Source organism: Dromaius novaehollandiae, chromosome 13 (assembly GCF_036370855.1).
Source record: "Dromaius novaehollandiae isolate bDroNov1 chromosome 13, bDroNov1.hap1, whole genome shotgun sequence".
In the NCBI taxonomy this organism is placed as follows: Eukaryota; Metazoa; Chordata; class Aves; order Casuariiformes; family Dromaiidae; genus Dromaius; species Dromaius novaehollandiae.
Window position 1 is genome coordinate 23,710,977 of NC_088110.1, and position 22,908 is coordinate 23,733,884.

Genomic DNA, 22,908 nt, shown 5'->3' on the forward strand with positions numbered 1-22,908 from the left:
AGGAACAGTGCTCCCAGTAGCCAGCAGGTGCTTTGCAGTGAATCAGTGGAGCTGTCATCAGCCCGGAGCTCACCCACGTACAGAAAGCACAGTGCAGCAGGGAGCGAGCGCTAAGGCAGGGACGCGAGAAGGGAAGCTTCATGTTTTCTCAGAAGCAAGAGCATTTGCTCAGCTCTTTCCCAGTGCTGCTGCCGGCTTTCCTTGCTTGCCTCCCTACCTACTGGAAAGCCAGCTCAGGCCAGTCCCCAGTTAATCCCAGAGACCTCTCCATGGGGTACGGAGCACAGGAGGACACCAACACCTGTGGGCATCACAGTACCCGTTGGCCTGTGCCATCCCGGAGAGCGTGGCACAGGTCAGAAGCTTGCCATCCTGCAACATTTTCAGCATGGAAGCCTGTGCCTCACCGTTCACATTGGCCAGGGGGGTGGCCAGGGCTGGGGCTGTGGGCATTAGCTGCAGGAGGAGAACGTAAGCAAGCTGGGGCCAGGGCTGGGAGACGGGAAGAAGAGTCACTGGGTTTAGTGCTAATATTCCCTTAGCAGAATTTTTAATAGTAGATTCTTCCTTTTCCTGGCAACTCCCTCCTTCAGGCTGTGGATATTTTTGGCAAGGCTGGCGCTATTTCATGAGCAGTAGGAGCACTTGTTTCATCAGGGGCTGCACAGCCAGCCAATTAAAGATTTCCCCTGGATTTGCAAAAATCACAGTTGGGGGACTGCGATTTAGCAAATGCAAGGAAGATGCTAGTTGGCCGGCTGCTGCTCTGATTAAACAGTTACTTAGTGGGGGAAGAGACTCAAACAAAGAAACCAAACCCATGCTGGTCGCTGCTTGGGCAGAGTGGCCAAGACCATGCCTTGCCATCCCTCCCGCTGGCACCTCTGCTTCCTGCGCGCACGTGTTAACCCTCTGGCCACCAGTCCTCCGGGACTCCTGCTTCTCCCAGGACAGCCCGCAGCAGTGAGCAGCTTTGGTTTCTTTGTGTTGATGCCGTCTCTCCCTGAGGCTCTCCCACCTGTCTGGGCTCAACAGGTCGCAGTAGGTGCCGATCCCCACCAGGTTAGCTGGTACTCTGGGCTTCGTCGTCTAGGACCATCCGTGGGCCCCAGTGCAGGGCCGGAGCAATGGAGAATGGAGAAGGAGAGATCTTGGACATGCCATGCGGTGGCTGCTCGTCCCTGAGCTTTGTGGCAGAGATATTGGTGTCTCCAGCAGGTCCCTCCATCCTTGCTCCAGTATCTCATGACCCTCATTAACCCCTAAAGAGATGATAGCCCAGAAAGGCCACCACAGCCCACAGAGAGAAGTCGCTGCCCCGGTGCCAGAGCCTGCTGGAGGCACTGCCCCGCGGGCTGCTCTTCTCCGAGTCACCGGCTGTTGCTGTGGGCTCCTGGCCCCGGCAGGGAGCTGTGCTTGGCCGCTCCGTGCCCACCTTCCCCTCTCCCGCCGGGCTGCCCGAGCGCTCCTGGGAGGGCGCAGCAGCACCTTGGTACTCCTGCTTTTTCTTGCCTGGTCCAGTGCTGCCCTTCAGTCCTGCCTGTTGCTGGGGAGCAGCAGCTCTCGGAGCTGTGCTCCAGCCCCGTCCCTCCCGTCGCTGTTCCCAGCGCTCCGCAGGCCAGCCGTGATGCTGTTGTGCCTGTGCGGAGCAAGGGCGGCAGCCCTTTAAGCAAAAGCCATTTGAGATGCGGGAGGAACCAGCCAGCCGCTGTCTAGGGTCTTCAGAGGAGAGTGGTGCCCTTTGCCCGTGTGCTGCCACGGTGCTGTCTGCAGGCACCACACTGGCTTTTCCCCTCCGTCCCTGTCTCTCCCTCTCGCCCTGTCTCTCCCCTTTATTTTATGTGTCACTTACATTTGTTTGGCCCTTTTCTCGCACTCCCTGGCAGGAGACACATGTCCCTCTTCAGAGTGATTCATTTTGCGGCTTTCGCCTCCAATCTTGCTTCCCGGTGACAGGCGCCATCCTGAGTTAGAGCCATCCATATGGCGGGGGTGTCGGCAGCGGGCTCGCGGGGAGGAGGGCCGCGGCGGCGGTGGAAGGGCTCGGCAGACTTGGCATCTCGCGTTAGGATCAGCGCCAGGACGCTGCCTGCCAGCGCCGGGCATGGCCCCAGGTCGGTGACACACAGGCAGCAGAAGGCAGCGAGCCCCCCCTCCCCGCCCACACGCGCTCCTCGAAGGGCACGGGGACGGTGCGAGCTTGCTCCGCGCTCGGACTCCCTGCCGCCGCGGGCCCGGCGTGAGCCCGGGGCTGAGAGCGGGCGCTGCCGTGCGCAGGGGGACGCGGCCTGCCGCCAGCGCCTGCCTCGGGGAGGGGGCCCGCCCGCGGTGCCGGGCCGCTGGGTTGGGACCGGGCAGCGTGCGCAGGGTCCGGCTGCCTTGGTGCTGCCGCGCTGCCTTTGCCCCTGCCGTTTGCAGCGCGGAGCGTCGCCGCGTCTCCGTTAGCAGCTCTGCCTGCTGCGGGCTCTCTGTGCCCCCTCCTGACGGCGCGGCCGGGTGTTCTGGGGCGCTGGCAGGACGTGTCGTACCCAGCTCAGTGCCCTGGCGGCGGTGTGGCCGGGGGCTGGTAACGAGGTCCATCAGCAGCCCCCGGTGAACCAGATCCAGGGTCCAACCAGGGTCCAGTCAGGAGGAAAAGGAGACGAGGCCAGAGACAGGCAACAACATGGCTCCAAAGTCCGTCCGGGAGCCGAGGCCAAGACGGGGCTGGAGACAAGCTGTGCCGTACATCTGCGGGCTCTGTCCGGGAGACAAGCTGTCTGCAGCACGGGGCTGCGGCCACGCCGGGAGACAGGACAGGGACAGCACGCCTGTGCCGTAGCTCAGGACGGGACGGAGCCCCAGGGCCGAGCTGCTGCGGGGCTCCTGGGCCGTGGGCAGAGTGTGGTTGGGGGCCCAGGCGGGGCTGGTCAGACCCGTAGGTCCCCTCGGGGCTTGTCACAGCCGACACCGCAGGTGCATCACTCTCCAGGTCGTCGTCAGGCGGCTGCTTAGAAGCCTCGTAGGTGTCAGCGCAGCGGAGGTCGAGCAGGCACCTGCCTGCGACACCTTTGTGCCTCTCGGCAGATGTGAGACGACCCCCTTGACCGCCCCGTGCCGGGGTCAGCTCGGAGCAGAGCGGGTGGCTCCTTCCCCCTGCGCAGCACGGACCTTTGCTGCTCTCTCAAGAGCTGCGCTGAGTCCTCAGGGAAGAGTCAGGCTACGGTCTGTGGTCAGCCGAAGCTGCTCGTGCTGCAGCCCCCTTCGGCCGTATCCTCCAGGCGCGGGTGCAGACCCATCCACCGCCCCGTGCGCAGCTCTGGCTGAGCCTCTCGGGTCACGGGGACCCTCTTTTTCGCTGCCAGGCAGGAGGGACGGGAGCCACGTTGGCCCCGTGGACAGCAGTGGTAAGGGCCGTCACTGCTGCAGGCACACGTACAGACTCGTGCTCTGCTGCAAGAGTGGTCGGCCGGTGTCTGGCCCTAAATGGTGCCGTCTGGCAAAGCCGCGGCTGGGGCCGTGACTAGCTGCAGAGTGCAAGTCTGCTGCCAGGGCTGAGCGAATCTCCCCCAGACCGAGGAGAGCCTGCGGCATTGGGAGCTCTTGGGAGAGACTTTGTGAGGCAGAGGGGCTGGAAGCACAGGTTTCGGTCGGCTCTAACGGACTGTGTTTCTGTGCTGCAGAGAGACCATGGCACCTTACACCATCCCCACAGAGCTGATCGTGGTAGAGGAGATCCCGCGCAATCAGATGGGAAAAGTCAACAAGAAGGATCTTCTGCGGCGCTTTTACCCGTCCTAGTGCACAGCCTCAGGCCAGGCCAAGGAGCCCGGGGGTGCTTGGTCCTGTGCTGCATCCATTTCCAGGGGCTGTTTCTGAAACGATGCTGTCTGGGTACCAGCAGTGACGAGCAGTGGCAGTTCTGGGCTCACTGCAGTGGTCACAGTCTTGTCCATGGAATAAAGTCCAATAAAAGCGGGATTCATCCCATGTAGTCGTCTCTTTGGCTGAACTGACCTAGAGCTGCAGGTTCTCCTTCCCTGCGTAGGAGCACGTAACCCTGCGGAGGGAGGCAGCTGGCAGCGTCCCGGGGCTGCTCGGCTCCATAGGTGTGTGAGGAGGAGGCAGCCTGTGCCCGCTGGGCCACCCCGGGAAAGGTGCTCTGTCCCCGCCGGCTGCCGTTGGTACCAGGCACTGATGTGGCAGGTCTCGCCTGTGCCAAAGCACACACGGGCGAGCACGGGGTTCGTCTCTCCTCGAACCGAAGCCACATGACGAGCCCTCCCCATCCACCTTGAGTGCTGCTGCACTTGGGACGGGTGCAGACGGACCTCGCTGGCCCCAGCGTGTTCAGACACACGTGGAGGGTGGCCGGGGTGGTACCAGCCTGCCAGACTTGGTCTCCGGGGTGGGAAGGCCCGTGCAGGAAGCCCTGGCTCCTGCGCCTTGTCCCCGCCTGGCTCTCCGGATGCTCATCCCGGCTCCTGTTCACAGCTCCCTGCCGCAGGCCACGTGCAGCTCATCCCCAGATGAAATTGCTCTTCAGATTGAACTCCTGGCTGCGGCCAGCTGCGGTGATGCCTGGTCATTTTGCCTCCCTTTCTGCCCTTTCCCACAGACGCATTCACTTTCCCCCCAGTTTGGTTTGTAGCAAGGGAGAGGGGGAGAGCCCTGAGCCCCCACTGCAGGGCGCCGGGTCTCCGTGGGGCGGCCAGATGACCTGCAGCAAATCGGTATCTGTCCATCCCCATGTGCCACCAAACGCCACTGCCTGGTCCCCTGCAGATGTGAAGAAGCGGTGATGAGACAAGCACAGATAAATACAGCCCGCAATCAATAACCCAGCCACCACGGTGCTCCCAGGCCCGCAGGGCTCCCCGGTGCGGAGCGGCGGCCACGGGGCCGGGCCACGCTGGTGCGAGCGGAGGTGCCCCGGCGCTGCGGAGCCGCGAGCTGCTGGCCTTAGCGAGTGCCTCAAAGGGGAGCAGCAACGGCAGCACCCATGGGTGGGCTCCAAGGGAGCCCGGGTGCCCCTCGCTGGCAGCTGGTGACGTGCGGCCCTTTCTGCACAGGCCGGATAAGCTGGAGCCTTTGTGTGCACTGACACTGAATAACACACGCACACATGCACACATGCACGCACACACATGCGCACACATGCATGCACACATGAGCACACACACCCCGGCTTTGGAGGAAAAGCCTCTGCCGCGGGCCGTGCTGCCCGGTACCGCAGGGCGAGGGCTCCCCTGGCCGTGGTACCCTGTCTCGGGAAGGAGGCGGAGAGAGGGAGCGAGGAGGGGCAGGGCTGGATGGCAGTATTGAGAACCTCTACCTTTGTAAGTGGACGTGTGTCCCTGTTCGACTCCATGCAGGCTGTGCCGACCACGCTGCACCCGGTGACAAGGGATTGAGCGCAGCCCCTAACGCCGGCAGGGCCCCGCAGCCCCCCACAGCGAACGCCGTGGGCTGGAGGGTCCCGTGCACCATGGGGAAAGCCAGGGAGGGACCGTCACTCCCAGGAGCCGAGCGGCCACGCAGGTCGTGTTGGATGCAGGAAGCAAAAAGCAATTCCTCTGGCCACCTTCCTTAGGGTCAGCAGAGCCCAGAACATCTGGGAGGACAATTGGTGACCATCAAGGGAACATCTGGCAGATGCCTGGGCTGGGCAGAGGGGAGCAGGGCTGGGGACAGGGACGGGGACGGGAAGAAAAGCCGCAGCCGCGCGGGATGGATGTGCCGGCCCGGCACCCGCCTCGGCCCTGCCGAGCACCAGCAGCTCTCCCCGGGCTGCAAGAGGGACAGAGCGGATCCTTTGTTAAAACATCAACGATGCAGTAAATTTTTTAACTTACCAAATAGATCAATATCAAATTATCATGTCTCACATTCATAACTCTTAAGCAAGCAACAATGGAGAGAGACAAGGTCACTGGAGAATAAATAGCAGCAAAAGCTCTTAATGATCTATCATTCTCGACAACCCCAGGCACCCAGCACCAGCCCGGTGACAAGATCATTAATAAAACTCTGCAGGAATGCTATCGATTGCTTTGATGGATGATCACAGGTAGCAAATACTGTAAAACACCTGGTTGTCACATACTAAAATGAGTAGTTTGACTCACACCTTGGTGCGGGGCCCCGGCGGCGGCTCTGCTGGGTTTTCTCCTCGGAGGTGGCTTTTGCAGGGAGGGTGCCCAGCGGCAAAGCCTTTGGGTGCTGGTGATCGTGGGGACAGCCCCAGCACCGTGCCCAGCCCCGGCACTGGGTCCATCCTGCCCCATGGACCCGCGCTTCGGGGCAGCTGGGTCCCCTGGGCATGGGGCCACCCTCGTGGACCCCGGGAACTGGTCCTGCCGGGATGCAGAGTTGGTATCTGGGGTCATTTCCAGCACATGGCGGGCTGGGGGGGCTGCAGGTGTGCGCAGGCATGCACACACCTGTGTGCCTGGCCAGGCTCCAGCCCCGGGGGGGGGGGGGGGGCCCGATGGGGCTCCCTGCTCCAGCTCCAAGTCATCCCCGCTATAGACGGAAGCCACTCGTTAAAAGCCTCGTTAAAAGGCCTCATCATGGTACCCCAGCTCCCCGCCTGGGAGCTGAGCAGGCTGGCGAGGGGTTTCAGCTCCCGGAGACCTGGCCCGGCCCCGGGGATGCTGCGGCTGGGGGCAGAGGGGGTGCCAAGGCCCCCCACCGCTCCAGGCGCTTCGCTTGCGAGCCACGTCCGCCTCGACGCGCTGATCATATGTACACAACCATTCAATTACCCCGGAACGGCTGCGGGCTATTAAGCCATCAATCTCCTTCATTAAGGCCTGCCAGACCTGGCCCGGCATCGCGCAATAAAACCATTAAAACAACAACCACCCGAAGCAGCGTCTTTAACGCGGCGGCGGTGACACGGTCCCGTGGCTGCACGGGCGCCCGGCGGCACTGGCCACCTCCCTCGGCCGTCCCCGTCCCCCTGCCGCCCCGGGCCACTTGCCCCGGCCTGGGCAGCACCTTGCGAAACTGATCCTGTTAGAGGCACTGGTCCAAGCGGTTTGTATGCTGCCCAGACGCCTCGGTGAGGGCCGGGGTGATGGACGTCCCCAGGGAAGCCGCGCTCACACACCGCCCCAGCCTGCAGTGCCCCCGGCCCCGGCGCTCCCTGCCCCGGTCTCAGGGCCGGCATGCCGGGACCTGCTCTCGTGCTTTATAGCTGGCGTTAGCTTTCATTGCCGTATAAAAGCCAAAGCGCCGGCTGCTTTATGGCTGCTGCGCTGGTGGCCGGCACCTCGCGGTTCCCAGCTCTGACCCAGCCCTGGGCATGGCAGGGACGGGGCAATTTCGAGACCTGCGTCGAGGTCTCACTGCAGCTCCTGCAGCAGCCAGGGCAGGCTGTCCCCATTGTCCCAGGACAGGCTGTCCCCCATGTCCCCATGCCCCCATGTCCCAGGACAGGCTGTCCCCCATGTCCCCATGCCCCCATGTCCCAGGACAGGCTGCCCCCCCATGTCCCCGTGCCCTAGGACTGGCTGTCCCCATATCCCAGGACAGGCTGCCCCGCCGTGTCCCATGTCCCGTGACACACCGTGTGTGGCAGGTCAGAGGGTGGCACCTGGGGGACCCGGCTGCTGCCCCATCCCTCCCAGGCGTCGCTCGGGGGGGGGGGTGCCCGTTTGGCCGGGCTCGGGGCCCTCTGCCCGGCAGCGAGGCAGGAGGTGGTGGGGTGGGACGGGGGGGCGAGGAGGGGCAGAGCCACTGCCACGGGCACAGCACAGCTCCCGCGGGAGCGCCGGCACCGCGGCCTGGGGCTGCCGCTTGCAGAGCCCGTGACGTCCGTTGTGCCCATCGTCGAGCCCCTACCGCGCCGCTGGCACGGAGCATCCGCTCGGCCGCCGGGGCAGCTCCCCAGCACGGGGCTCACGCGGGGCGGACGGCTGGGGTCAGACAGACGGACAGGCAAGGGAGGCCTGCTGCCCTCCTGTCCCCTCTGCTGCCCCCCCAGGCCACCACTGCCCGGCCACTGCTTGGCCTCGGTGGCGATGGCCCCAGCGTGTCCCTTGTCCCATGAACATCCTGCAGCGCTCCCCAAAAGGTGCCCGGTGCCAAGGGGAAATTAGGGCACTTTGTCCCAAAAAGGGGAGCTGGGCTGGCGGGTGACAGGCCACGCGCACCCGTTCTGCCGGGACGGGGCACCAGGCGCTCCGCGGCCCCTCGGCACGCCGCGGCCCCGTCCCGGGCATCGGTGCACCCCGGGGTGCTGGGGGTGGCACCCAGGGGTGCGGGGACGGTGGCGGGCGCCCATGGCCGGGCCGATGCTGCCACCTGGTGCCGCGGCCTCGTGGCTCCTGGCGCTGCCTGGACCGAGCCACCACCGGCGCCTGGGCCACCGGCACCAGCCGGGCCACTGGGCACCGCGCAGGCCACCGCCAGCCCTGCCGAGAGCGGGTGTCTCCTGGGGTGCTGGGTGCTCCTGCACCCCGTCCGTGCTGGGCTCCCGGGTGGCAAAATAACGCGGTGGTGATGGGGACGGGGATGCAGCACCCCGACGACGCACGCAGCGTTTTTGGGCAGCTGTGGGCACGGGGAGCCACTGCCGCGGCCCGGAGGCCGGCGTCACCCTGGCAGGGCAGCAGCACCGCAGGACGTGCACCGGGAGCCGCAGGCTTTTCCCAGGGCTTCTCCCCACGGAGCCCGCGGGAGCCAGGCCCGGCCGCAGCCAACGCGCCCGGCCTGCCTGGCCCCGCTCCAGCGCCCGGCGCGGCACAGATGGCCCCGGCACCTGCGCGGCCTGGCAGCGCAGCGCGGCAAAGCCGGCCTGGCCCCCCCCGCCCTGGCACGGCACGGCTGCCCTCAGCCCCCCCGGGGCGGGCGGGAGGCCGGGTGGGACACGACGGGGCGCTGCAGGCAGCCTGTGTGCATGCACAGCCCCACACAGCCACGCGTGTGCAGGCGTGTGCAGGCGTGTGCAGGCGTGTGCACGCACCCCTGGAGCAATGGGGGATGGCACTGCGCACGGACTGCATGTGTGCACGCTTGCACACGCACCGGCACCCGTGCACCCTCGTGCAGTGAGCGTGCTGGGTCACTTGCACCCACAGCCACGTGCACAGGGTGCGGGGCCCCGGCTCTGCGCCCCGGGGGGGCCGTGCAGGGCTCAGCACTGCTCCGCCGCCATCGCCAGCACCCCAGCGGGGGCCGGCAGCTGCCCGCCCGGCGTGGCGCGACATTCCTCCGGGATGCCTCGCCGCCAAGGCCCGCGGCGCCCAGCCCCGCGACAACTGCCGCATTCCTGCCCCGCGCCGCCCGGCCTCCCTCGCAGCCGCGGGCCCGTGCCCCCCCCGGGCTGGTGCACCCTGAGCGCGGCAGCACCCCGGGACGGGGCACCGGGGAGGCAGAGCTGTGGAGCCCCAGCGAGCCGGGGCTGGGCGGGTGCCCTGGGGGTGCCAGGCTCCTGCACGAGGCCTCTCTGGTGCTGCTGCCTTGCAGCACCCCGGGATGCACCAGGGAGCCCCGCGCACGGCAGGACGGTGGGGCAGAGCGGAGCAAAGCCCCCTAGCAGATGGGGCACGCGGGACTCTGGCCTGGCCATGCCATGTCCCCCCCTCCCCCCCTCCCCTTGCCCATCTGCTGCATCCCAGTGCACGGTGCCAGCGCTGCCATGTTCAGCCCCGAGTGCCCACGACCAGGCGCTGGCATGGCCGGGGTTAAGCGTGGCCCCCGGGCCGCGGGCAGGGGGGCCGGCGGCGGGGGCCCAGCCGGCGTGGGGACAGCTGCCCCGGCCCCCTGCGTCCCGCCAGCCGGCCCGGCGCTCCCGCGGCACATGTGCTGTCACTCAGCCAGCCCCGGGTTTATTTTAGCTGGGGGCTGGCGAGCGGCTCCGCGCGCCCAGCCCTGCCCGAGGCACCGCGCGGCAGCAGCGCCCGCGGCCATGGGCACCCCGCTCCTGCTCGCCTGCCTGCTGGCCCCGCTCTGGGCTCGGGTAAGGGGCGCGGGGAGGGGGGGGCACGGCCAGGGCCCCGCGCCCCACGGTGCTGGGGCAGCTCAGGGATGGCTGGTGGGGGGGGGGGGGGTCAGGACCGAGATGGGGGGCCGGGACCGGCCAGGAGAGGGGCTGGTGGGGCCGGAGCTGGGGAGGGGACACCCCGTCGTGTCCGGCAGCTGCTCCCCGTGGCACCATGCTGGGGGGTGGCCGGATCCCAGGCCCCGCGGAGGAGCATCCCCGGGGCTGACGGGGAGCAAAGGGGTCTCCGTGCCCCTCCTGGGGCATTTCACACCCCAGAGGTGGGGGGCAGCTGGGGGGCAGCGTCCAGCTCCGGGGCACTTCATGCATTTGTGGATTGCGAGATGGGATTTTGGGGGGGGGTGGTTTGGTGCTAAGAAACACCCTCCCCTCCCCACCTAGCTGGAGCCCTCCGGCCCCCCTCCATGCATGCTCCCCCCAAAGCCCCTCACCGTGGTCTCAGGCCTGGGCTGCATGGGGGCTTCGGGGCTCTGGGCTGGGCCCCACGGGCGGGTGCTTGGGGCAGGGGAGGGCAAGGGGACCTGCAGGACAGCCCCCCCCTCCCCCCCAAAACCCCCGGCAGCAGCCTCCCTCGCCCCCGCACCCGCTGGCAGGCCCCAGCTGCCGGGAAGGGGCTTCTCCGGGGACGGAGGGACAGAAGGACGGACAGCGGCCCCCGGGCAGCGCCTCCGGAAAGCACCCCCAGTCCTGCCCGTCTGCGGGAGCTGGCACGCAGCCCCCCCCACCCCACCCCAGCACGGCCCCAGCCGCTCCAGGGGCCAGGCATGCGCCCGGGTACCGGCCCCACGGCCCCGTGGCAGGGTGCTCAAGGGGCCGGAGCAGGTTCGGGACCTGGGACCACTCCTGAGGCCCCGGCAGGGCTGGATCTGGGGGGGGCGGGGGGGGGGGTGCATGGCCCCGGGCCCCTCCGTGGGACCCCTCGGTGCAGCTACAGGACCCTTAGTGCATCTGCAGGACCCTCAGTGCAGGCACGGGACCCCTTGGTGCAGCCCCAAGATCCCTCGGTGCAGCCGAAGGACCCCCCAGTGCAGCCCCAGGACCCCTCGGTGCAGCCGCCCGGGTGCAGCCGCCGGGTTGGGGGGCAGCAGGCGCCCCGGGGTCCAGGACGAGGACGAGCCCGGACGGAGCCGGAGGAGTCGCGGCTGCCCAGAGACGGAGCCGGGCCGTGGGGCTGGCGCTGGCCGTGGGGGGCAGCCAGGCCCCCACCCCGGGCCTGCGTGGGGCCAGGAGCAGCTGCTGCGGGGGGCTGCACACAGCTCCCGGGACCGGAGCCCCTCCACAGCCCCTCGACCCCCACCCCCGGCCCCGCAGCCCCCCAGCCCCAGCAGCCCCCTGACCCACGCCCAGCCCGTGCCCCCAGCTGCAGCCCCCGGCAGGGCCAGCTGCGCTAACCCGTCCCCGGCCCCGTCCGCCCTCGCTGCCACGTCCCTGCGGTGCGGTGACGTGGGCTGGGGCCCGGCCAGGCGCTGCCAGCCGGGGTAACCCCTTCTTCCCCGCCGCGGGGCGCGGGGCCATGCCCGGGGGCGGCGGCAGCATGTGGGGGCCACATCCCAAGGCTGCAGATGTTGGGGACCCCCTGGACCACGGCGCCGGGCCAGTCCAGCCCTCGCCGGCTGTTCATAGCCGTGGCCGCGTGCCCAGGCCGGGTGGCCTGTCCCCGGGGGGGCTGCGGGAACCCACCGGCCCCGGTTCCCGCGGTGCCCGGGCCGCCCGCCGCTGCATGGGGGCCTCAAGGTGCACGCTGCCCCCCCCCCCCCCACACCTTCACCCCGGTCCCGGACCCCTGGCAGGGGGGCAGCCCTGAGCCGGGGGGCCCCTGCACCCCGTGGGGCCGGTGCAGCCCCCCCGTGCCGCCTGGCAGCCCCGTGACCGTCCCCGCAGGGCACCGGCCCGGCCCAGGCGGGCGCCACGGCCCCCGGCAGCCCCCCGCTGCGCCCGGCCTGGCGGCACCAGGAGGGTCCCCGGCGCGTGAAGAGGGCCTGGGTGATCCCCCCCATCAGCGTCTCGGAGAACCACAAGCGCGTCCCCCACCTCCTGGTGCAGGTAGGCACCGCCGCCCCGGGGGGGGCACGGCTGGGCAGGGCCGGGGGGGCATGGGGGGCAGTGATGGGGTGGGGGGGGCACTGTGCAGGGAGAGGGGCATGAGGGGACCCTGGGCGGGGGGGGGGAACTGCAGGGACAGTGGGACACAGAGGATGGCACGGGTATCCCAAGGAGGGGGTGGCTCAGGGCAGCCCAGGTGCTTGGGGGGGGGCCCATGGCGGCTCTCGGGGGGGCTCTGGGGCTGAGCCCCCCGCACCCAGCCGTGCTCTCCCCGGGGCAGATCAAGTCGGACAAGCAGCAGCCCGGGGGGGTGATCTACAGCATCAAGGGCCCCGGGGTGGACGAGGAGCCCGTGGGCATCTTCTCCATCGACAAGTTCAGCGGGAAGGTCTTCCTCAACGCCATGCTGGACCGCGAGGAGAACGACCGCTACCGGGTAAGGACGCGGCGCGGCCGCGCAGGGTGCCCCCCCCGCCGTCCCCGCGAGCCCCGCGCCCATGCGCTCGCTGCCCGCTCGCAGCTCAAGGCCTTCGCGCTGGACCTGGGCGGCACCACGCTGGAGGACCCCACCGACCTGGAGATCATCGTGGTGGACCAGAACGACAACCGGCCGCTCTTCCAGCAGGACGTCTTCACGGGGCACGTGGTGGAAGGGGCCGAGCCAGGTGGGTCCCACGCGCGGGGGGAGACCGGGGCGCTGGGATGGGGTGCACCCCCCCCCCCCCCCCCGGCAGCACCCACCACGGCCCCGCTCCGGCTGCAGGGACCTGCGTGATGAAGGCGGAGGCCACAGATGCCGACGACCCCGAGACGGACAACGCGGCGCTGCGGTACTCCATCCTGGAGCAGGGCTCCGCCGGCATGTTCAGCATCAACGCCACCACGGGCGAGATCTGCACCGCGCGGCCCGGCCTCGACCGCGAGGTACGGGGGGGAATGCGGCCGGGGGGGGGTCACAGTGTGGCACCAGGGCTGGGGGAGAAGCCGGGGCCCCCCCCCCCGGCCAGCAAGACCATGGCTTTGTGCAAGCAAAGCCCTGGGGACCACCCCGGCCGGGGGGACAGGCTGCACGGGGCCACCTCCACGCTCGTGGGGCCAGAGGGTCTCAGTGCCCGCCCCGTCCTCGCCGCAGGCCGTGGGGGTCTACAACCTGACGCTGCAGGTGGCCGACATGTCCGGGGACGGGCTGGCCACCACCGCCACAGCCGTCATCTACCTGGAGGACATCAATGACAACCCTCCCGAGTTCACCAAGGAGGAGGTAGCCGTGGGGCAGGGGGCCGGGGCAGGACGCGGGGCCGGACGCGGGGCGAGGTCCTGCCGTGGGGTCCACGCGCGCCCCACGGACGCCAGCCCCGCGCCGCTGCCCCGCAGTTTGCCATGGAGGTGCAGGAGCAGGCGGCCGGCGTGGAGGTGGGCAAGATCCTGGTGCACGACAAGGACCTGGCCGGCTCGCCCAACTGGCTGGCCAGGTTCACCATCCTGGAGGGCGACCCCGAGGGCGCCTTCGCCATCCGCACCGACCCCTACACCAACGACGGCGTGCTCTCCGTGGCCAAGGTGTGCGCGGGGGCCGCGGCGGGGGCCGGGGCCGGGACCCCCCCCAGGCGCGGCTGACGCCACCGCCCGCTCCGCAGCCGCTGGACCACGAGGCGCGGGACCGCTTCGAGCTGACGGTGTCGGTGCAGAACGAGCGGCCGCTGGCGCCGGCGGCGGCGGGCAGCCCCCGGGCGCTGGCCACGGTGCGGGTGCGGGTGCGGGACGTCAACGAGGCGCCCGTCTTCCGCGAGAACCCGCGGCGGGTCAGCGTGCTGGAGGGCGCCCCGCCGGGCACCGAGGTCACCACCTACACGGCCAGCGACCCCGACACCCGCCAGCTGCAGACCCTCACGTGAGTGGGGGCCGGGCCACCGCCGCCGCGTCCCCGCGTCCCCGTCCCCGCAGCCCGCCGTAGGCGTTTCGTGTGCCCGCAGCTACGGGCTGCTCTACGACCCGGCCGACTGGCTGCAGCTGGACCCGCGCGCCGGCACCCTGCGCACCAAGCGGCGCCTGCTGCACCCCGCCGCCTTCCTGCAAGGCGGCTGGTACATCGCCCTGCTGCTGGCCCGCGACGACGGTGAGCCCCCCCTTTGCCCCCCGCCGCCGCCGCCGCCGCCGGCCCCCCCCCGCCGCCCGGCTGACCCGCTGCGCCCGCCCGCCCGCAGCCCAGCCGCCGCTCTCCGCCACCGGCACCCTCTCCATCGAGATCGTGGAGGTGAACGACCACGCGCCCCTGCTGCAGCCGCCCGCCGCCGCCGCCGTCGTCTGCGGCCGCCCCGGCCCCGGCGGCCGCCTGCTGCTGGGGGCCACCGACGAGGACCGGCCCCCCCACGGCGCCCCCTTCCACTTCCAGCTCAGCCCCCAGCACCCCCAGCTCGCCCGCAACTGGAGCGTCGCCCGATACAACGGTGAGGGGCGCCGGGGGGGGGGGCTGGTTGTGCGTGGAGGGCAGGGGGGCCGCGCTCACCACGCTGCCCGTGCCCCCCCCCCCCCCCGCAGTGACCCACGCGGTGCTGGCGCTGCTGGTGGAGCTGCCCGAGGGGCCCTACTCGGTGCCGCTGCTGCTGCGGGACTCGGGGACCCCCCCCCGGGAGCGGCAGCAGCTGCTCAACGTCTCCGTGTGCCCCTGCGGCCCCGACGGCGCCTGCGAGGACGGTGTCCTGGCCGCCTCCAGCGCCGGCGCCGGCGTCACCCTCGGCGCCCTCCTCATCATCCTCGGCAGCGTCCTCCTCCTCCTGCGTGAGTGACACCCCGAAACCGGCCCCCATCGCCCCCGCCCAGGCGCCCCGGCCTGTCCCAGCCCCTAAGGCAACGCCTGCCGCGGCCCCCTTCACCCCGTCCTGCCCCATCCCGCCCGGACCCACGTGCCCCATGCTGGGCAGCACGGCCCTGGCCACCCCACCCGCGTGCGCCATCCCCCCATCCCACCCCACCCATCACCCCATCCTGGCCAGGGCCCCCCCCCCCATCCCACCTCCACCCCATCTCAGCAACCCCAGCTGCCCCCCTAATAACACCCACCCCCATAACAAGCTCCCTCATTGATCTGTCCCATCTTCATCCCAGTTGCAGCCATTCCATCCCACCCGTGCCCCATCCCACCCCTGGCAACCCTGTCCCAAGCCTTTCCCACATCCCTCATCTCCCCATCCCAACCCTTCGCACATCCCCACTGCCCTATCCCAACCCTTCCTGCATCCCTCTGTCCCAACCCCTTCCCACATCCCTCATCTCCCCATCCCAACTCCTTCCCGCATCCCCACGGCCTCGTCCCAGCCCTTCCCTGCATCCCCCATCGCCCATCCCAGCGGCACCCAGCACTCCCCACTACTCCATCCCCCCGCACCCACCGCAGCCCCCCGGCCCAGCCCCCCGGCCCCCCGCCCGGTCCCCGCGCCCCGTCCCGCGGTGCCACGGCGTCTGCCCGCAGTGCTGGCGCTGCTGGGGGTGGCACGGGAGCGGGGCCGTCGCCGGGCCCTGCGCAAGGGGCTGCTGCGGCGCTCGCCGGACGACATGCGCGACAACATCCTCAACTACGACGAGCAGGGCGGCGGCGAGGAGGACCAGGTGAGCGGGGACGGGGGGGTCCCGGGGGGGGGGGGTCCCGGCCCGGCCCCCCGGCGTGACCCCCCCGCCGGCTCTGCCCGCAGGACGCCTACGACATGGACCAGCTGCGGCACCCGCGGCTGCTGCCGCCGTGGGGCAAGGGGCCGCTGCGCCGCGACGCCCCGCTGGGCTTCGGCACCCCGCCGGCGCCCCGCAAGCCGCCCAGCAGCCCCGCCGACATCGAGGACTTCATCAACGAGGTGGGGGCCAGCCCCCCCCACAGCTGCAGCCCCAGCCCCACACCCCCGCTGACGGCACCCCCCCCCCCCGTCCGCAGGGCCTGGAGGCGGCCGACGGGGACCCCGGCGTGCCCCCCTACGACACGGCGCTCATCTACGACTACGAGGGCTCGGGCTCGGTCGCCAGCCCCCTCAGCTCCCTCGTCTCCAGCCTGGAGGACGAGGACCAGGACTACGACTACCTGCGCGAGTGGGGGCCGCGCTTCCGCCGCCTCGCCGACCTCTACGGGCAGTAGCGGGGCCGCCGAGGGGGCTTGCACACGCGTGTGCACGAGGGGGCCGGCTTGCACACGTGTGTGCCGGAGGGGCTGGCTTGCACACGCGTGTGCACGAGGGGGCCGGCTTGCACACACGTGTGCACGAGGGGGCCGGCTTGCACACGTGCGTGCACGAGGTGCTGGCTGCAGAGGTCTGCACACGTGCATGCACCGGGGGGGGGGGGCTGCATGCACATGTGCACCAGGAGGGGCCTGGCCGGGGGGGAGGGGGTTTGCACGCGCGTGTGCAGGAGGCAGCCGGCTTGCACACGTGTGTGCACGAGGTGCCAGCTGCAGAGGTCTGCACACGTGCATGCACCGGGGGGGGGGGGGGCTGCATACACGTGTGCACCAGGAGGGCCCCGGCCGGGGGGCACGCCCCCCCCCCCCCCCGCAGCGGTGCAGGAGGGACCTCGCACCCGGCGACGCTGGCCCGAGGCAGGGGGCTGCGGGAGGAGCAGCCCAGCCCCGCGCGGGGAGGCCACATGGAGCCCGGGGGGGGCTGGGGAAAGGGCGACCCGCAGCCCCCCCGCCCAGAGCCGGCCGGGCCCCGCGGCCAAAGGACTGCAGCAATGGCGCGGGTGCAAGGAAACCCCCAGCCCCCCCCGCAATAAAGATCCCTGGAGAACAGGGCTGGTGGCTCTGGGTCCCGCGCGGGGAGGGCACCGGTGTGCCCCCCCCCCCAACCAGGCCAGCCCGCGGTACAAATCAAGGCACTTTTATTGGCAGCCCGAGAACCCCCCCCCGGGGCATCACCCCCGGCCCCAGGACTCCCAGCACCGCTCCTCCTGGGGCAGGATCCGGCCCTGGCGGGAAGGGGGGGGCCGCAGTCCCTGCGGGAGCCCGGCACCGTGCCCGGCTCTACGTGGCCCGGGGGGCGCCCGGGGGGCCCAGCACCCTCTTGGTGGAGGCAGCGAGGCGGGAGTAGTCGCGGGGGGGGCAGGCGGCGCGCTGCGAGGCCAGCAGGGGCAGGTGGTCCTCGCGGGGGGGGCGGCGGAAGAGCGGGGGCCGCCGCTGGCCCTCGCCGTCCTGCAGCGACTGGGGCAGGCTGCAGCCCTGGCTCTCGGGCAGCAGCATGATGCTGAGCACGGCGAGGATGGCGAAGGAGGCGAAGACCACGTGGTGCAGGAAGAAGCCGCGGCTGTTGGGGATGGCCGTGATGGGGGCGGCCGCCTTGCCCACGAAGCTGGCCCCCACGATCAGGCCCAGCCCGGCGCCCCTGCGGGGGGGGGGGGGAAAACGCTCAGGGGGGGCCCGGCGCGGGGGCCCCCACGGCCTGGGTGGGACGGGGGCTGCAGCCCCCCGTACCTGACCACGGTGGGCAGGACCTCGCTGGCGAAGAAGATGCTGAGCATGGCGACGGCGTGCGAGGCGGTGATGCCCACGACCGACAGCGTCAGCACGATGAGGTCCAGCAGGTCTGGGGGCGAAGCGGCCGTCAGGCGCGGGGGGGCAGATCCTGCCCCCCCCCCCGGCACCAGGCGGAGCAGACCCCGGCAGCCCGGGGGGGTCCCAGCACCGGCACCGGCGCGGCACCCCCGGCACGTACACTGGGTGAGCGCCAGCAGCAGGAGGGAGGAGATGCCGGTGAGGACGGTGCAGAGGAGGAGGACGGCGCGGCGGCCGAAGCGCTCGGCGGTGAGGCACACGAAGGCGCAGGCCACCGCCTCGGTGCCCACCAGCACGAAGTAGGAGTAGAAGAACTGGGGCAGGTGGGGCGCCAGGTTGCGGGTGAAGCAGTGGCGGATGCCGGCGCCGATGAACCTGCCGGCAGAGCGGGCTCAGGCGGGGGCAGCCGGGGCTCGGCCCGTCCCGTCCCGTCTCGTCCCCCTGCGACGCTCACGCCGTGAAGCCGAGGATGCCGCCGTTCTTCCAGATCACCCGGGTGCCGAAGATCTCGCAGACGGCGTGGTACCGGGGCTGCGGGGACCCCTCAGACAGGGCCTCCAGCTCTGCGGGAGAGGCGGTCCCGTTGGAGCCGGCGCCGCAGGGCGGCGGGAGCCCGGTGCCGCTGGGGAGCTCCCGGCCCGACTCGCCTGCCAAGAGGCTCCGCTGGCCGCAGGAGCCGTCGTCCGCGCCGCCGCTCTCGGCCAGCGCCCGCCTGGCCCGCTCCAGCTGCCGCGTGGCCAGCAGCCAGCGCGGCGACTCCGGCAGCAGCGCCGGGCACCTGGGGAGGCAGCGGCGTGGGGAGGCCACGGGCTCTGCCCGCCCCCCCCCCGTCCCGTCCCCCCCTCCGGGGCTGCAGAGCCAGAAACCGCTCCGGCTTGGGCAAACACTCACCGGCTCCGGAGCCGCCCGCACTCCACCTGGAGAGCCCCGCGGCCGCCTCTGATCCCCCCCCCCAGGTCCTTACCACCAGCAGGCAGCGAGCAGCGCCAGGACGAGGGTGACGGCGCCCTGCAGCACCCGCCACTCGCGGCAGAGCAGTGCCAGCGCCGGCAGCAGCAGCTCCCCGGCGATCCAGAAGAAGCCGGCCACCGTGGTCACCGCCAGCCGGTGCGGCGGGTCGCACAGCTCCAGCCCTGCCGGCACGGCCGGGGCGCCCGTGGGTGCCGCGGGGCAGCCGCGTCCCCCCGTCCCCCCACCCCGAGCATCGCCCGGCACTCACGGGCCACGTAGAGGGAGAGGAAGGCGCCGGCCAGCGCCGCGCCGAAGAGCAGCCGGGTGACCAGGGCCATGACGTAGTCCACGGCCAGCGCCACGCTGAGGCCCAGCGGCACCGCCAGCACCAGGGAGGCCACGAAGGCGGGTCGGCGGCCGAGCCTGCGAGGGCCGGGGGCCGTGAGCCCGGCGGTGCCGGGGCGGGGGGGGGCGCCGGGGCGGGGGGCCGCGGCGGGTACCTGTCGCAGGCCAGGCCGGCGGCGACGCTGCCCAGCGTCCAGCCCAGCAAGTGGGTGGTCTGCTCCAGCGGCACCTTCCAGCGCGAGGCGCACACCAGGTCCCACTGCGGCGCCAGGGCGGGGGGCCCGCGGCCCCCCCGGGGCTGAGCCGCGCGGGGCCGGGAGCCCCCCCCCGGGGGGCCGGGGTGGGGGGCTGCTACGAGCCCCTGCCCCGCAGCCAGAAGCGGGGGCACGAAGCTGCCACAGCTCCGTCCCCCAAATTCCACCCCCAACCCCCCCCAGTTACCCCAGTGCTCCCAGCTCACCCCCAAGGTCTCCTTCACCTCCCTCTGCAGGAACCACCCCCCCCCAGATCCTCATGGACCCCCCCCAGACCCATGGATCCCCCCAAAGCTCCCCAGACACCCCCAGAGCCATGGACCCCCCCCCCCCCATCGCAGCAATCTCCTGACCTCCTCCAGCCTCCCCCAACCCTGGGACCCCCCTGGACCTCCCCCGGCCTAGGGGCCTGCTCAACCTTCCTGGACCCCCCCGCCCAACACCCAAGAGCCCTCCCCAGCCCCAGGAACACCCCCAGGGCTCCCTCCAGACCCCCCGCCCCAATCTCCCCAGACCCAGAGCCCTCCGGATACCCCAGAGCCCCCCAGAGCCAGGGACCCCCCACCAACCCCTCAATCTCTCCAGATCTCCCCAAACTCCAGGACCCCATTCAAGCCCCCCTGAGACCCAGGGACCCCTCCAGACCCCCAAACCTCCCCAGGTTCCCCCACCTCCAGGGACCACCCCCAGCCCCAGGGACGTCCCCAGACCTCCCGGTCACGAGGAGCCCCCCCGGACACAAGGACCCCTCCAGCCCTCCCCAACCTCCCCAGACACCCCCCCCCCAGCCCTAGCGACCCCTCCAGGCCCCCCAACTGCCCCAACACCTCGCCCCACTCCCAGGGCCCCCCAGGCCCCAACCTCCCCAGGCCCCCTCCAGCCCCCCAGTCTCTCCAGGGCCCCCCAGCCCCTGGGCCCCCGGAGCCCACCAACCTCCCCACACCCCCTCCAGCCCCAGGGACCCCCCCAGACATCCAACCTCCCCAGACCCCCCCCACCTCCATGGACCCCCCCCCAGTCCCTCCAACCTCCCCAGACCCTCCCAGGCCCAGAGATCCCCCCAGCCCTCCAATCTCCCCAGACCCCCCCCAGCCCCAGGGACCCCCTCAATCCCCCCAACCTCCCCAGACCCCCCCCAGCTCCATGTACCCCCCCCCCAGTCCCTCCAACCTCCCCAGACCCTCCCAGACCCAGAGATCCCCCCAGCCCTCCAATCTCCCCAGACCCCCCCCCAGCCCCAGGGACCCCCTCAATCCCCCCAACCTCCCCAGACCCCCCCATCCCCAGAGACCCCCCCCCAGCACCCCAACCTCCCCACACACCCCCAGCCCCAGGGACGCCCCCCAGCCCCGGGGACCCCCCCCAGCCCCTCCAAACTCCCCAGATCCTCCCAGCCCCAGGGACCCCCCCAGCCCCAGGGACCCCCCCCAGCCCCGGGGCCCCCGCCGCACCTGGGTGACGAGGTTGGAGCGGAGGCCGGCGGCGGGCAGCGCGTAGTGCCAGCCGCGGGTGCAGGGCCCGGTGCCGTTGGGCCGCGCGGCGCCGCTGCCGCTGCCGGGGCCGGTGCCGGGGCCGGTGCCGGTGCCGGGGCCCGGGCGGTACCGGTAGAGCTGGCAGGGGCTCCAGCCGCCGCGGAGCCGCGGGACGGCGGCGCGTAGCAGCGCGGCCCCCGCCAGGCGGCGCAGCGGCGGCGGCAGCAGCGCGGCGTCGGGGCGGCAGCGGTGCGGCGGGGGGGCCCCGAGCGCCGCCGCCAGCGCCCAGCCCAGCGCCAGCGCCGCGCACGGCACCCAGCCGCCCGCCGCCCGCCGCCCCCGCGGCCGCCCCCCCGGCATCGCCGCCCCCCCCGGCATCGCCGCCTCGCCGCGCTGCGCCGCCGCTCCGCCGGGACCCGGCGGGACTCGACGGGACGGGACGGGACGGACGGCAGAGCCCGGGCGCCTGCGGCCTCGGCGCGGGCAGGTGAGGGCGGGGCGCCGGGGGCGGCACCGGCCCGGCCCGGCCCCGAGCTCCGCGCACCGCGCACCGCCCCCGGCGCCGCTCGGACCGCCCCGGCCCGGCCCCAGCGCGGACCGACCCCGGCCCGGGTCCAGCCCCTCCAGCCCGGGTCCGATCCCCCCAGCGCGGTCCGACCCCTCAGCCCGGGTCCGATCCTCCCGCACGGACCGGCCACCTCCAGCCCGGTCCAGACCTCCCCTGCCCGGGTCCGATCCCCCCAGCCCGGTCCGACCCCTCAGCCCGGGTCCGATCCTCCCGCACGGACCGGCCACCTCCAGCCCGGTCCAGACCTCCCCTGCCCGGGTCCGATCCCCCCAGCCCGGTCCGACCCCTCAGCCCGGTTCTGATACCCCCAGCCCGGGTCCGATACCCTCAGCCCCGGTTCCGACCCCCCCCCGCACGGACCGGCCACCTCCAGCCCCGGTCCGACCCCTCCAGCCTGGTACCGACCCCCCCCCCCCAGCCCGGTCCGACCCCTCCGGCCCGGTTCGGATCCCCTCCCGCACGGACTGGCCACCCCCAGCCCAGTTCCGATCCTCCCAGCCCGGACCGACCTTCCTCCCCCCAGCCCAGTTCAGATCCCTCAGTTCTGTTCGGACCCTCCTGGTCCCAGTTCACCCCCCGCTAGCTCCAGTTCACCCCCCTCCAACCCGCTTTGGACCCCCCCAGACCCTCCCAGCCCTGCTCAGGTGCCCCCCCAGCGCTGGATCGTCCCCCCAAGTCCCAGTCCAGCTGCCACCCAACCCGGTTTGGACCCTCCCAGCTCAGTCTGCCCCCCCCAGGCCCCCCCCCCAGCCTGGTTTGGATCCCCCCAGCTCCGCTCAGACTCTCCCAGTCCCCGTTCGCCTCCCCCAGTCCCGGCTTGGACCCCCCCAGCCCGGTTCTCATCCACCCCCCAGCTCCATTCAGACCTTCCTGGTCCCAGTCTGCCCCCCTCCAAACTGCTTGGGACCCCCCCGGCTCCGTCTGGCTCCCCCAGCCCAGTTTGGACCCCCCGGCCCAGTCCGGACCCCCCAGCCTGGCTCAGCCCCCAGCTGCTGGGACCAGACCCCAAACTCTGGCCCCCTCTGCCCCAGCCAGGTGCCCCCAGACCCGCTCAGCCCCCCAAGGCCAGTCCAGACCCCCAGCCTGGTTCAGCCCCACTGCTCCCCCCCGCCCTGGTCGGCCCCATCCGGCCCCCACCCCATGGGGCCGCTCTTCCCCGTGGGAACAAGTCCACAAACGAGCTTTTTTTTTTTTTTTTTTTTTTTTTTTTAAATTTATTTACGAACATTATCTCTGAGGGACAACAGCATCTCTCTGGCGCTCATCTCTGTACATGCAACGGTAGAAAATAACATTTGCATTCACTTTTTGCCTCTCCCCGCGGGAAGTTGTACAGCCAAAACAGGCGGCGGCGGCGCGGCGGCCTCGGCAGCACCGGTGCTGCCCGACGGCACGTGCACAAACCACGGCGTGAAAACTTAGGGCGGTGCGTTACGGACGGCGCAGCCTTGCCGCGGTTCCACCCGCGCTCGCGCGAGTCGGACGAGCACGAAGAGCAGCCGCGACCCCACCGGCGGTATCTGCACGGATGGACGGGGCCGGGGGGGCACCAGGGGGGTCCCGGGCCATGCGGCACGGCGGCGGGGCAGCGCGATGCTTTCGCTTGTGTCGCTTTACATGGCTGATTAAAGGTCTCTCCATGCTTACACAGATTCACTTATGCTTGTTTAACAACAAAATAAAGAGCAGGGCTGGAAATTAATTAAAAAGAAACAGAAAGTCTTATCGTGGCCACGTTCTCCCGTCCCGTAAGAGAC

The 22,908-nt window shown here is 71.1% G+C and overlaps 3 protein-coding genes across 7 annotated transcripts in view; 2 read left to right on the plus strand and 1 right to left on the minus strand.

The window, feature by feature from the left end:
* The window catches only part of ACSF3 (acyl-CoA synthetase family member 3), a 76,021-nt gene extending 72,052 nt beyond the window's left edge, over window positions 1-3,969 (plus strand). For all 3 annotated transcript variants that reach the window (XM_064519822.1, XM_064519821.1, XM_064519823.1), the window contains one exon: window positions 3,663-3,969. In XM_064519822.1, the coding sequence (XP_064375892.1) occupies window positions 3,663-3,780 (118 nt within the window). In that variant the 3' untranslated portion in view covers window positions 3,781-3,969. The remainder of the gene's footprint in view (window positions 1-3,662) is intronic.
* A 5,926-nt stretch (window positions 3,970-9,895) lies between these two features.
* CDH15 (cadherin 15) lies at window positions 9,896-16,349 on the plus strand. The gene is made up of 14 exons (XM_064519632.1): window positions 9,896-9,946; window positions 11,870-12,031; window positions 12,312-12,467; window positions 12,552-12,696; window positions 12,795-12,955; window positions 13,164-13,292; window positions 13,406-13,591; window positions 13,669-13,922; window positions 14,005-14,147; window positions 14,236-14,478; window positions 14,570-14,809; window positions 15,501-15,637; window positions 15,721-15,876; window positions 15,954-16,349. The coding sequence occupies exons 1-14, from the start codon at window positions 9,896-9,898 to the stop codon at window positions 16,149-16,151; spliced, it is 2,361 nt and encodes a 786-aa protein (XP_064375702.1). The 3' UTR covers window positions 16,152-16,349.
* Window positions 16,350-16,874: 525 nt separating this feature from the next.
* Window positions 16,875-21,086, minus strand: SLC22A31 (solute carrier family 22 member 31). Of its 3 annotated transcripts, none has more exons than XM_064519825.1 (9): window positions 20,563-21,086; window positions 19,013-19,116; window positions 18,781-18,935; window positions 18,526-18,694; window positions 18,209-18,339; window positions 18,016-18,124; window positions 17,722-17,936; window positions 17,481-17,592; window positions 16,875-17,313 (listed from the first exon to the last, which is right to left on the minus strand). In XM_064519825.1, the coding sequence occupies exons 1-9, from the start codon at window positions 20,959-20,961 to the stop codon at window positions 17,034-17,036; spliced, it is 1,674 nt and encodes a 557-aa protein (XP_064375895.1). In that variant the 5' UTR covers window positions 20,962-21,086; the 3' UTR covers window positions 16,875-17,033. The 3 variants fall into 3 exon arrangements, with proteins under 3 accessions (XP_064375895.1, XP_064375894.1, XP_064375896.1); XM_064519824.1 differs by having other exon boundaries at window positions 16,875-17,391; window positions 20,563-21,085; XM_064519826.1 differs by lacking the exons at window positions 18,209-18,339; window positions 18,526-18,694 and having other exon boundaries at window positions 16,875-17,391; window positions 20,563-21,084.
* Between the last annotated feature and the right edge of the window lie 1,822 nt (window positions 21,087-22,908).